This window comes from Schistocerca cancellata, chromosome 6, assembly GCF_023864275.1.
Source record: "Schistocerca cancellata isolate TAMUIC-IGC-003103 chromosome 6, iqSchCanc2.1, whole genome shotgun sequence".
In the NCBI taxonomy this organism is placed as follows: Eukaryota; Metazoa; Arthropoda; class Insecta; order Orthoptera; family Acrididae; genus Schistocerca; species Schistocerca cancellata.
The window spans coordinates 318,945,650-318,960,446 of NC_064631.1; the positions used below are offsets into that span (position 1 = coordinate 318,945,650).

The 14,797-nt window shown below is 37.2% G+C and overlaps 1 protein-coding gene across 1 annotated transcript in view; it reads right to left on the reverse strand.

Annotated features, from left to right (window-relative positions):
- Positions 1 to 14,797, reverse strand: part of LOC126088308 (lactosylceramide 1,3-N-acetyl-beta-D-glucosaminyltransferase A-like) — a 74,817-nt gene that overhangs the window by 20,002 nt on the left and 40,018 nt on the right. Inside the window, exon 2 of the mRNA XM_049906439.1 lies at positions 5,421 to 5,692. Coding sequence (XP_049762396.1) covers positions 5,421 to 5,692 — 272 coding nt within the window. The remainder of the gene's footprint in view (positions 1 to 5,420; positions 5,693 to 14,797) is intronic.

The window sequence follows — 14,797 nt, forward strand, 5'->3', positions numbered from 1 at the left end:
CTCACGTGTTCCTACATTTCTATGGAATCCAAACTGATCTTCACCGAGGTCAGCTTGTACCAGTTTTTCCATTCGTCTGTAAAGAATTCGCATTAGTGTTTTGCAGCTGTGACTTATTACACTGATAGTTCGGTAATTTTCACATCTTTCAACATCTGCTACCTTTGGGATTGGAATTATTATATTCTTCTTGAAGTCTGAGGGAATTTCGCCTGTCTCATACATCTTGCTCACCAGATGGTAGAGTTTTGTCAAGACTGGCTCTCCCAAGGCTGTCAGTAGTTGTAATGGAATGTTGTATACTCCTGGGGCCTTGTTTCGACTTAGGTCTTTCAGTGCTCCGTCAAACTTTTCACCCAGTATCTTATCTCCCATTTCATCTTCATCTACCTCCTCTTCCATTTCCGTAATATTGTCATCAAGAACATCTCCCCTGTATAGACCCTCTATATACTCCATCCACCTTTCTGCTTTCCCTTCTTTGCTAAGAACTGGGTTTCTATCTGAGCTCTTGATATTCATATAAGTGGTTCTCTTTTTTCCAAAGGTCTCTTTAATTTTCCTGTAGGCAGAATCTGTCTTACCCCAAGTGAGATCAGTGTCTACATCCTTACATTTGTCCTATAGCCATCCCTGCTTAGCCATTCTGCACTTCCTGTCGATCTCATTTTTGAGACGTTAGTATTCCTTTTTGCCTGCTTCACTTGCTGTATTTTTGTATTTTCTCCTTTCATCAATTAAATTCAGTATCTCTTCTATTACCCAAGGATTTCTACTAGCCCTCGTCTTTTTACTGACTTGATCCTCTGCTGCCTTCAATATTTCATTCCTCAAAGCTACCCATTCTTCCTCTACTGTATTTCTTTCCCCCATTCCTATCAATTGTTCCCTTATGCTCTCCCTGAAACTCTGTACAACCTCTGGTTCTTTCAATTTATCCAGGTCCCATCTCCTTAAATTCCCACCTTTTCGCAGTTTCTTCAGTTTTAATCTACAGGTCATAACCAATAGATTGTGGTTAGCTATGATTAAGTTATGCTCTGTGCAAAATTCTACCAGGTGGCTTCCTCTTTCATTTCTTAGCCCCAATCCATATTCACCTACTATGTTTCCTTCTCTTCCTTTTCCTACTGTCGAGTTCCAGTCACCCATGACTATTAAATTTTCATCTCCCTTCACTACCTGAATAATTTCTTTTATCTCATCATACATTTCATCAATTTCTTCACTATCTGCAGAGCTAGTTGGCATATAAACTTGTACTACTGTAGTAGGCGTGGGCTTCGTGTCTATCTTGGCCACAATAATGCATTCACTATGCTGTTTGTAGTAGCTTACCCACACTCCTATTTTTTTTATTCATTATTAAACCTACTCCTGCATTACCCCTATTTGATTTTGTATTTATAACCCTGTATTCACCTGACCAAAACTCTTGTTCCTCCTGCCACCAAACTTCACTAATTCCCACTATATCTAACTTTAACCTATCCAATTCCCTTTTTAAATTTTCTAACCTATCTGCCTGATTAAGGGATCTGACATTCCATGCTCCCATCCGTAGAATGCCAGTATTCTTTCTCCTTATTTTCTGGGGTGTAGTGCAATATATGGGTCTCTTGTGGCTTCTTCCACTAATTTCATTCCCTGTATTTCCTAGAATGTCCTTTCCTTTTAGAATTTTTTTGTTGGAGTAAATGTATTTTGTGATTAGAATGTCAGTTTATTCTAAATACATAACTTATGAATTTTGATTTCTGCTTTGTTGTTGCTCAGTGTATTAAGTTTGATTCAATAAATGTTGGAGGTAAGGGTTTCATTCTTAAGATATGCTCTATGAAGGGATCAGTACAGGTGGTCAGTCTTAGAAAAATATAAACTTTTATTCTTCCAATTTTTCAAACATGAATAACCTCAAATAAACCATGTCACACCTTTGACATCACCATATTTCTTCTCTCAACACCCTCTTCCAACTACTTCCATTATAACTCTACTCCTCACTGATTCACCATAATTATAATTCTTACAATTACTTTTCCTTGAGACATTTGGGTTTCATCTTCATCTATGACAATGATGGAAGCTGAGGAAATGAATTAAAATTTGTGCCCTCAACGTGGATTCATGACAAGTTTAAGTGATGTGTCTTTAATTGTGTTGGAGGAAGGATCAGTCAGAGGTAAAAATGCTCACATGTGCTGACACTAAAGTGTGGGATAAGATGAAGGATTCTAACATGAGGCTACTTGACCCTGCTCCAGTCACTGAATTTTGCCACTTCCCAAGAACCACTACTGTTTACTGGAAGTACATCAATGATGTTAGCAACAAAATGGCTCAAAGATTTAAGATACTTTCCCTCCAGGATCAGTCACAGTGAGAGGCAGCAATATTTTTGATTGGTGTGATAGAGCCAAAGACTGTTTGTCGAAGTGTTACATACCGGGCCAAGTCATAGAAATATTAGATTTTATAATGATCATCACCTCATTACTAAATGTCACCAGCTATGTCAGGAGCTCCTGGGTATGTGCACTCCTGCCAAGAGGGAGTATTTTTGCAAAAACAGCATGGTGTCTGTGGGTGCGGCCCAGTTATTCTTGGACAGCAAAGGGTAAGATATTGGTATTTGGGCTGGGGGTTAGTTTGGAAAGGTAGTGTATATTATGATCTTACACCTATTACATTAATAAGAACAATGACTGGGTGAACAACTTGATGGCTGTTTATAATAAAGACTTCCAAAATAGCACTAATTTCCAGGCAATTTTTCTGAGCCTCAAGTTTTGAGAAAAAATATTTGAGAAGAAGATAAAAAACAGTCTTGAATTGAATCAGTGCAATTAGATATTGTAATCAAGCCACAATTTCCATGGCTGGGTTTCAGTGCTGATACTGTCATAGCTAAAGATAATGTTGTAAATAATAAGAACACCTGTAGTGGGCAGGAAAATAAATGATTCAGTTATTAGAAATTGTTTATCTTACATTGATAAGGATGGAGAGTTACAACAAAAATATAAGCATTATGAACAAGTTAGGCTAGGTGTGATTTTACTGAACCTACCAGCTTCTGATTTCACAGTTTATTGTCCTGGTTCACTTGATGCTAAAATAATCTTGAACCTAAACCTGATCTATTCATATGGAGACTGTACTAAGAAATGATTCTTCCTGTGAGAAATATCTCACTGCCATACCTTACAAAAAAATCTCAATTAAAAAAATCAACTCATGTACTCCTATTTCTTTATTTCTTTCAGTTCAGTGTTATAACTAATTACTGTGGAAACTTGTCAGCAGCTAGTATGAGGGCATCAAGATTCTATAAAGCACACTTAAACAGGACCACATCACCAAAGTTGGTACTAATCTCCATGGCAACTTGTTCATAATACATTCAAAGCAAGTCTTCCTTGCTGCAAAGGGTGAAGGAAACACTACTGAGCATGAAATACATGCTCCAACTTGAGGAAGAGTGCCATTACACTCCTTAAATTATGCTTTTTAACTATGAAATTACAATGACTTAAATGGACATTACATGGAATACAAGAAACATCAGCCTTCCTTAACCACACTGGCTCCAGAGTTCATGTTTCGCATGACAGCCACCTGAGCACTAGCGTCATCTGTTTGAGTGACAAATCAGTTAGTTATAGTCTCATTAAAATTACTTGATAGTTGACAGTTCATGCTTTGGAGCTGATTTCCAACAGAGTGCTCAGTGTCACACCTGAACTGTTTACCATTGCTAAACTGCCAAAACAGTTGGTCAGGTCACTTTCAATTCCAGACACTAATGAAATACACGCATTTCACACACAGGACCAACTAAACACTACTTGATACTTGCACACACGATGTGATTCAGTGTCACATATGCAGTAGTCATAATCACAGATATTGGCTTACATTAGATAAGCTTCATATGACATTGTATGAAACTGAGGTTTTGAAGGCTGGAATTCATCATTGTAACCGATGTCTGCCAACTTGATATCAAAAACACATATCATCCTCATTGTGCAGTTGTCTGAGCATCAATATCTGTTTTATCTATTTTTTCTAAAAATTTCGCCACAAATGATATAATGGAAGTGTTCTTGAGGTGACAAATACATTTCTTATGAGTCATAAATTGATGCATTAGTCATGATTGCTTTTTTAATAAACTTTTGTAAAAAGTCCATGAAACTAAATAAATTACTTCTTTATGCACATCAGTCACCACTTATTTGTATTGGACAAATCACCACCCACAACTAGAATCTTGTTTGTATGTAGTCAGTTATGAAGTAGATTATTCCACTTAAGTTAGGACTAAATTTACAGAAGAAATTCTCTATGTCTATTTCGAAGTTTATTTGCATGCTGTATTAGAGGAACTAACCAAATCACAAAATATATATACTTAGCTAAATGGAATAATCATGTTCTTTCATTTTAAGTTCATTGTTCCCTGGTAGAAACATCAGTTTGACAAAAACTTAACGGTTATTTACATTTAGGTCACTGATCTGCCGGATACATGAAAATACTCTACTCAGATTTTATGGACACAAATCACACGTTGCATATAAATGTAGATTTGAATGCAGACTTTGTTAGTATTGTAATAAGTGTTAAATTCTGAATTTTTAACATGCACTAAATATAGCTTTACATTAATTTCTCTTAGAAAAATATGGGTAAAAAGTCAGCAGTCAATGTACAACTCACATTAAAATCTTTTAAGATAAATCACTTAATCACTAGGGAAAAATCAGAAAGGTAACTGACATGGCACTGTTGTAGGACCTACCCACACATTCCCACAAATATAGTTAGAGAAAGTATAGGGAACCTACATAAAGTGGGAAGAATGAAGAATTAATATGTCAGCTTTATACATATAGGCCTATATATTAATATTGATTAACAACATGAAGTGTGTGACTCCCTTTCTCTTAATTTTACATGTATTCAACTTCAACAATCATTTGTGTAGCAGTGTTTCTCTTGAAACTTGCCAATATATGATCATTAGGATAAGTATGACACGAAGTGTTGACCTCAGACGCCAGGCACATCTACAGGTTTACATAAATTTTACAACAACCTTATTTCAATTATCTGATCACTTAGAATTCAATTTATTATACTAATTCATATTCTATCAATAATTTCATTCCACCTTTATCAAGATTGACAAAATATTGTTATATGTCTGTTATTTATTTTTTAATGAACTCTGATCAATTGAATTTTTTGTGTGGTGATTACTGTGTTATTTTTTAATTTTATATGAAAGGCAACACCATATATATGTCAATAAGACTTTTTTGTGTGTATAAGTAATATTTAGTTGAAAGCTGAGCTTAAAATAGAACCCTTTCACAAAGATAAATTAATAAAAACAAAAATTATGTACATACATTTTTCTGTGCAAGTCTGAAACTGGATGTGCACCACAAATAAGATCACCCATCAATAAACCAGTTGTATCTTTAGAATGGAGCAAATGCACAAGGCTTTCAATATTGATAAATGTGTTATCATCTGCTTTCATGATGTAATGAACAAATGGGCAGTTTTTAATAGTCCATTTCAGTAACATGACAGTTTTTAATGTCAAGTTATAATAAGTGTCCAAAAAGTCTTCTTGGATTATGTCTTTGTGCTGAACACTCTCTTTTTCAACCTGCTCCTGGAATTAAATAATTATGTATCAGACTTTCTCTATGAAATACTGTGTTTTACAATAAAACAATTTGATTTGAAAGCAGCTTGTACATCTTTAGTTGTCAACAAGTTGCACAGATACATGAAAAATATTACTCAGGGTACATAAATGCTGTAAATTTAAAAAAAAAAATATTTATGTTCACCATTTAAAAGAATGAAAATGCCTAACATCTCATCAACTTAAACTCATTATAGATGGGGCATTGTTTGGATAAACAAAGATGAAGAAGGCAACAGACTTTGGCTGTTGAAAGAATCTGTCCAGAATTTGTCTGTAGCAATGTAGGGGACTCACATAAAATCTAGCTGGATGGGGATTTGAACTCCACTCCTCACAAAAAATTAAAAAATCCCAACCACTGTGCCATTTTACTTGACTGTCATTTGGAACAATGAATTAGTCATACATATGGCAGCCACTGAAAGTAATGAAATGAACTGTTCCAGGAAATAATAATCTGTGGGTGAAGGACTTTCATTGATCAAATATGTAAAATAACAGAAAGGCAGCCACATACTTATAGAGAATTGGTGCATGACACAGAAACAAGTTATAGAAAACAGTTAACACTAGCTTTCAAGATCTTGCTCTTTTACTAGTAAGAACACACATTCACAGACACATCCCACACATATACCCAACATACAACAAGTCTCAATGCCACTGTGAGCATGTACATTTGGGTGCACGTGTGATTGTGTGTACTCTTATTAGAAAATCAGCAAGAGCTTGAAAGCTAGTGCTAACTGTTTTCCGTTACATGTTTATGTGTGCCACACAGAAGTCCTCTATAGGTAAGTGGTTGCCTTTCCCTTATTTTATCCATTTTTGCATCCAGAAACTTTTAATGTTTAGTTCTACTACCCAAAGTTTGATTAATGGTGGATTCAAGGAACAAAACATTAAAACATTTCATTGTGAAATTCAGATATTGAGAATCACACAGATTGGCAATGAACTGGGATATAATGATATGTCAGTGTCAAGAGTTCTCAGGAAGGAAGTTATAATGTTACTGTTGGTGGTGTGAGAACTGAATTATCTGGTAACATTAGAAATAAACCTGTTCTCACTAACTGCATTGGATGTTGTGCTTTTGTGTGTTGTTCAAGTTTATTTTATTGTTTGCTTTGTTTTTGAGACTTTCTGTGAACATTCCATAAGAACTTTATTATTTTCCCAAAGATCGTTCTTCCACAAAAGAAGCTAAAGATCTGAAAGTCACAATACCTGGACAAAGTAAGAGCCTCCACTGTGCTTACAAAGAGTGCAGATGAAAATTTAAACTAAGAAACTTTTACTTAATACAGCTGTACCCATTCCACGACTTATGAACCAGACAAAGATCACTGGTGTCTTAAAACCAGGCAAACCCAGCAACAAACCTCAAAGTTACCATCCTATTGAACTTCTGAATTTGATGTACAAATTACTTGAGAGACTGCTGTATAACAGACTGTGTGCTGAGATACTTGGAAAGATTACAGTTGAACAGGACAGATTTTGACCAAACCATAACTATGTAGATCAAGTGCTTCTATTGACAACTTGTATAGAAGCTGGCCTTCAGACACAACAAAAGACCTCTGCAGTATTTATTGATCTGTCTGCAATGTATGATACCATGTGGAGACCCTATGATGTTTGTCAGGTGCTCTGAGTAATACCCTGAAGAAGAATAGCACAACTTCTCAACATTATGCTGATTGACATACCATTTGAAATATTTATAGATAATGCCATTACTGACTAGGAGATCCTTAATAATGGCCTTTCTCAATGCATAGTCCTAGCTCCATACTACTTAGCTTATGTATTGCAGACACACCAGCCACACAGTCCAGGAAGATTGGTTATGCTAATGACTTAGTGATAGTGACACAGCACAAACAAATCCAGGTCACTGAAGATGTATTAATTAAATATATAGACATTTTAGTTTATGGACATTTTAGTTTATGAGTTTAGTTTATGAGAAGTTTATGAGAAGTTCTGCCAAACCCTAAAAAACTGAAACCACATGCTTTCATCTGAGTAATATCCTAGCCAGCCCATTACAAATACCCAGGGTACCCTGCAGTTATAGTTAACAGAAAGTTGTCATTTAAATAGAATTTAACAGACTGCAGCTAAAATTAGCTCAAGAAATAATATTCTACAAAAATCATGTGGTATGACATGGGGTTCTGCAGATTTGACCATAGAATCATCTGCCATTGGCCTTGTCTTCTCAGCGGCATAATACTTCATGCCTGCCTGGAAACAACAGCCACACACAGCTGACAGATCTGCAGTTAAAGCAAACAATGTGGACTGTTACTGGTGCAATAAAGTCCACTCCAGTATTCTGGGTACCAGCCTTGAGCTGCTTTCCACCATCTATCATGAGAAGAAATCACATCCTTCTAAGGGAATATAAGAAATTATGCAACAATTAACAGCTGTCAATTTATGAGCACATACCTGCCATCTCAATCAACAGATCCACTCCTTACATCCATTACTTAGATCAGCTAACAACCTAGCGGACCATAATGTCAATTTCCATGAAGTTTGGATGCAAGAATGCTATATCTGCACGACATCTCCAGAGGAGTCTACAAATCAGCAGCAAACCACGGGAAGTTTATCTAACCATGTAGGACATGGAGTACACTCAACAGGATCCAGACTAACCATAGTAGATGTGCTGACCTATTATAGAGATGGGGAAAAGCTACCACTGTAAAGATAACTTGCAGCTTTTCAAGACAGACTGTCCGATGTAATGCCCTAAAAATTTATACCTTGGAAACCTCTCAGACTTCTTGGGTATTCATAAGTGGTCAATTATGTAAACATAACAACTAAAATAGCCAATCATTGACAATATAATTTAAATGGATAGTGCACAAATCTACTCACTAAGCAGCGGCAGGGAAGCACACACACAAAAGGGTTCAACTTTTACAAGCTTTCACAGCCAATGGCTCCTTCTTCTGGCAGAAGAGTTGAAGGGGAAGGAAGAGGGGTGAAGGAATATGACTGCTGAGGCTTAGGGAAAGGGGTACAGTTCGTAAAAGTAAACCTTAACCCCGGGTTGGGGGAGACTTACTGGATGGGATGAAAAGGAAAGACTGATTGTTGGGGACTGCACTAGACAAGATTTGAAAACCTGAGAGTTTAAAGGTAGCACTAAAACACCATGCATGAGTTAATTAGAGTGAAAAGCTAAGTGCATTGTATGTAACAGAGGTGGGAGGGGGGATGGAGAAAAATAGACAAGCCAGAAAATAAAAGATGAAAAAACTTAATTGAAGAGAAGAAAGTAGTAGTTACTGTGAAGATATGCTGAGACGGAAGGAATTAAGGTAAATTAAGGCCAGGTGGGTGGTGAGAACCAGGCACATGTTGTAGTGCTAGTTCCCACCTGCGGAGTTCTGAGAAACTTGTGTCTGGGTGAAGAATCCAGATGGTGCATTTTGTGAAACAGGCACCAAGGTTATGACTTTCATGTTGTACTGCATGCTCTTGCAACAGGATATTGTGTGTTGCCTGTATACATCCTCTGCTTATGCCCATTAATCCTGACTGATAACTGGGTTGTAGTAATGCCGATGTAAAAGGTCGAACAGTGTTTACCTAACAGCTGGATATGACATCTGTTGTTTCACAGGTGGCTCCCTGTTTGATAGTATATGTCTTGCCAGTCACAGGGTTGGAACAGGTGGTGGTAAGAGGATGATTGGAGGATGCTTTCCTGAGATCCATAACCCTTCAGCCCCTGATTTGGTTTATCTGCATTGATGACATCTTTGCCATATGGACTCATGGTGAGGTTGACCTGCTAAAATTCCTGGAATCTCTAAATACCTTCTCCCAATTAAATTTCACATGGTCCTATTCTGAATCCCATGACATTTTCCTTGATGATTATCTCATCCTTTCTGAAGGCCCACTACACATTTCCATCCATATCAAACCTAATAACAAACAACAGTACATACAGTTTGACAGCTACCATCCTTTCCTTGTCAAACATTCGCTCCTGTACAGCCTTGGCATTCGAGGCAAACATATTTGTTCAGATGCAGACTCTTTGTAGAAATACAACATCTCTCTCACTTTAGCCTACACTGGATGTAATTATCCCAACAGCCTAGTTCAAAAACAGATTTCCTGTCCAATCCTGGTACTGCTGGTCCCTCCAAAAAACAACTTCAGAGGACACCACTTATCATCAGAACTGTCCTGGTATTGAATACATTAATCAGCTACTTCAACAAGGGCCATGACTTCTTAAAATCATGCTTTAAAATGAGATCCATTCTGTCTGAGATTTTGCCCACCACACCTAGAATAGCATTTCATTGTCCTCCCAAACTCTGAAATATCCTTGTCAGACCCTATACTCCTTCTGCACCCACTCCCTACTCTGTGGCTCCCATCCCTGTGACTGTCACCACTGCAAGATTTGCTCTACGCACCTTCCTACCACCACATATTCCAGTCCTGTAACTGGCAAAATATATACTATCAAAGGGAGAGCCACCTGTAAAATGACACCATGTACCAGCTGTTATGTAAACACTGTGCAATCTTTTACATCGGCATTACTACAACCCAGTTATCAGTCAGGATGAATGGGCATATGCAACACACAATATCCTGTTGCGGGGCATGCTGTACAACATGACAGTCATATCCTTGGTGCCTTTTTCACCATATGTGCCATCTGGATTCTTCCCCCAGACACCAGTTTCGCAGCACTCCGCAGGTGGGAAATAGCACTACAACATGTTCTTGGTTATTGCCACCCACAGGGCATTAATTTATCTTAATTCCTTCCATCTCAGTGTTTCTTCACACTAACTACCCCTTCCTTCACTCCGTTTTAGTTTTCTACATCTTTTATTTTCTGACCTGTCTATTTTTCGCTGTCTCCTCACCCACCTCTGTTACATACAATGCACCTAGATTTTCACTCTTATTAACTCATGCATGATATTTTAGTAGTGATCCCTGTCTTGCATATTACCCTATCTTCCAATAGTGATTTGAGAATTTCTTTGTAAATTCTAGAACCACTCAGCCATCTACCGTCTCTAAAACATGATATTCTGGATATGAGTTTGGGATGGTAGACTCCTACCTACTGCGCGTCACATGTTTGTGTGTGCAGGTTTAAAATCAGTCGCAGGAATAAAGTTGACGCGGTGGCCGAATGGCAACAACAAGTACCTGTCGGGCTATCCAAAGATGTTTTAGTGAGTGTGTAAGGAATAACTACGGAGCTTATATGCAGCTCTGTCCTTATTGCATCATTGACTATTGTTACTAAAACAAGGACAGTTGAAAAAGTACTCTTGGAACCTCTTGACATAACCTTGCTATAGGCGAGACTTCTTTTCTGATTCATGTTAAGAGAAGTTATGGTATCTAAGCCAACTTTCTTTTTAACTGTAACTCAATTTGGTTCTGATGTTCAGCTGTATGAGAGACTTACTGGAAGTTACATATTTATGTGGAATGTGAGAGTCTTATTGTGTATGGAGGTTAAATACATCGTTAATTGATGAAAAGTAAAGTATCTATGTCTACTTATTTCATAAGTAGAAAAAGTCTAAAAATTCCTGTAACTAGTATTATTCTATGGAAAAGAAGTGAAGAGGGTTTCCAGCAGCCAGCTAGCCAGTAAAGAAGAGTGGCTGCAAGTTCCAAGTAAGTCACCTCGTAAAGAAGTGGAAGGTGGTTTGGGGGAATAAACTGACATAACCCAGATCCACACTCACACTTTAAGTCGTGAGAACGTTAGAATATGGTGACCTGTGTGAAAAGATGGAGAAAACTGGATTATTAAGTAACAAATGAGAGAAGAAGCTGTTACCTATTGCCATGGCAACCAAACATAATAAGACAAGGGAATTACTCTGAAAAATTGGAATATATTCAAGTATTGGCTCAAATGGCTCTCAGCACTATGGGACTTAACATCTTAGGTCATCAGTCCCCTAGAACTTAGAACCACTTAAACCTAACTAACCTAAGGACATTACACACATCCATGCCCGAGGCAGGATTCGAACCTGCGACCGTAGCAGTCCCGCGGTTCCGTACTGCAGCGCCTAGAACCGCCCGGCCACTGTGGCCGGCCTATTCAAGTATTCAATGGAGCAAAATTTAAATGGAAGAATGGTGAAGAAATGAAAAATTCACAAAGATAAAACAGCAAAGAAGATTTTGACATATTTGTCTTTGAAGAAATACACACAGAACGCTTCAACTAAGAAGATCCAGTGCAGGGAGTATACAGCTCTCACTCACATTGTGGGGAAGCAGACGCAGAAACCAACATACACCTGATGCCGCTGACACCAGCTGCTGTTCTATGGTGCTGACCTGTCTCCACATCTGCTCACCTACACAATGCCAGTTATGTGCCGGGTGAGTATGAAACAAAACTTGATTACTTTAGTAGGAAGTGATACAAGATACTGTTAAGTGAACTTTTATTGTGTAATTATCATATTTAAAGTTAGTTTTAAATGCTTACAAGAGCTAAGGCATATAAAAGTATGGAAAATATACAACAGGTTGGGGAAACTCAAGACCCAGCTATGGCCATGAAAACCAGGCAAAGAAGTGCCTGAATGGGCAGAGTTGATAAATTTAATCAAGGCTCAGAATCTTAAGTTAAACTCTTTAAGTTCTCAATTAAATACCCAGAGTGAAGGTTTAAATACTGAGGGTGCAACTCTGAAGGCATGGGTGCTTTGAAGACTGAATTTGACACATTAAGTAATAAAGTAGAGAATTTAAAAGTAGATTTAAAGAACTAGTTGACAAATTCTTTGACCACTCATATAAATCATATGTTTACTGACCTTACTCAGAAACAGAAGGACACTTTTCAAGATTTATCAAAAAGGTTAGAACTTAACATTGAGAACAAATGTAATAATGTAGAATAAGAACTTATTGAAAAGTTAGGATCTTTTTAAAACTTGTACAATATGAAATATAATGATGTCAGGCAGGGGTTGAATACTTTGAAAGAGAGTGTAGATAAGCATAATGAATTAATGCCAGACTCAGTCACAAATTACAGGTGTCAATAGATGGATAGATAATGTAGAAAGATATTACAAAGAGAAAGTAACTAACTCTGACATTATAAATGTAATTAGTTTGGAGAAACAATTTGGAGAAATTATAGATTGAAAGGTTACTGAGAGAATAACATCTGGAAAGTATTGCCTATTCCTTCTCCTGAACTCAATGATACCAGGAAGGGTATGGATGACCTGTGGAGAGAAATTAAGCTTATCCAAGATAAAGTAGAAAAAAAAGGGTAACTTCATCTAATGTGGTATTAACCAGTGAAGCGGTGAATGATTTGCAATGGGGAGTCCATTCAGGGTAATCTAGACAATTCCCTAAATTTAAGCCAGATGGGGAGGTACATCTGACCCATTTCTTAAAAAGATTTAACTAAGCTTTACGAAAAAATGGGGAAGATTCCAAGAAGATCGAATTTGCTTTGGGGTACCTTCTAGGGGAAGCCTCAGAATGGGGAACAGTAAATATTGAGAATTTCAAAAGAAATTTAAAGAGAAGTACCGGTCTGCCAGTGCTCAAGAAAAGTTAATACCAGATTTATGGGACCCAAAATATTACTATAATACTTGGGGTACTATAAGGAAATATATTTATTGGCATTTAACAAAAAAAGGGGGGGAGTGTGGAAATACAATGTAAAGGATGTAAAATTGTATATCTCCCAGGGACGTTAACATTCTGGGTTGACAGACGGAGTAACAACTGTCGGATCCTGAGTTGTTTTTAGTGTTTCTTCCAAAATAGTTTTCTTGCACCAAATTCATTTAAAATCTTAAACTACTTCTGTCATCTATCCCCCAGGGACATTAACATTCTGAGTTATCGGGCGGAGTAACAACTGTCAGATCCTTAGTTGTTTTTGGTGTTGTTTCCAAAATAGTTTTCCTGCACCAAATTCCTTTAAAATCTAGAACTATTTTGTAATATTATTTCTTGGAAAACTGGATATGACTGTAAAATACAGAACAACTTAAGAGAATCACAGAAAAAGTGATATCTAGATGAAATAACCTGAATAGAGCATTATATTTGTGGAAAATATAATATGATGCGACTAGCTGAACAACTGTTATACCGTAGTATATAGATGTTTCATTTTGTATAGAGTATTTTATACCTTTGATGAGATGTGATATAGATGGGAGGGTTTGTATAAAATTTAAAAGGGGTGGGTATTGTAGCTAAAAGCATGATTTACATGAACGGATAAATCATGACTAACACAAAACACGCTTCACACCTTTCAAACAACCCTCACAAACAAGTGTGCCTGATTTCTCACCATTTGCCATTTCTGTAGGTTGCCAGGATTTCCTTCAGGGACCTCAAAGGGTGGCAGTGGAACAAGTCTGTTCTGTAGGTGACGATTTAACACCAGACCTCCTCCAGCGTCTCACTTGTACCTGAGGGGTAGGGATCCTCGGGAAGGGGGGTTGGAAGGGTTTCCCGCCTTTCTTTTCTTCTTCGATCCTAGCATCCACATCTATTTTTTCTTTTCTTACTTCAGATTTGAGGGCCTGTCTATTTTTTCCCTCTTTTCATATTCACAAACTTCTATCACTTAAGTCCTTCCTTATTTCCGTGTTTACTAGAAACCTAAATCTTATCTTTAGGTAAGAAGGCCGAAAAGTCAGACTACATGAACACACATCTACATCTTGTCACGATGTGAGAACCACCAGGTGTTGTAGGGGAAAATGTGTGTACATATGGAAATATGCACCCTATATATAGGAAGCTATGACGGTTCTACATCAAATGTACATAAGAAGAGGTGCACATAAATAAAGAACAGTGGCAGTTCTAAACAGAGATTCGAATAGGCATAATGAACACATGCGCAAAGAGAGACAAAAGCATATAATTTTATGGAAAGAAAACGCTACATAACGAACAACTATAAAGTAGTAATGAGTAGTGGGTAAAGAAAGAGGCATGAGCAAAATAAAGAAAATGAAAGTAAGAAAG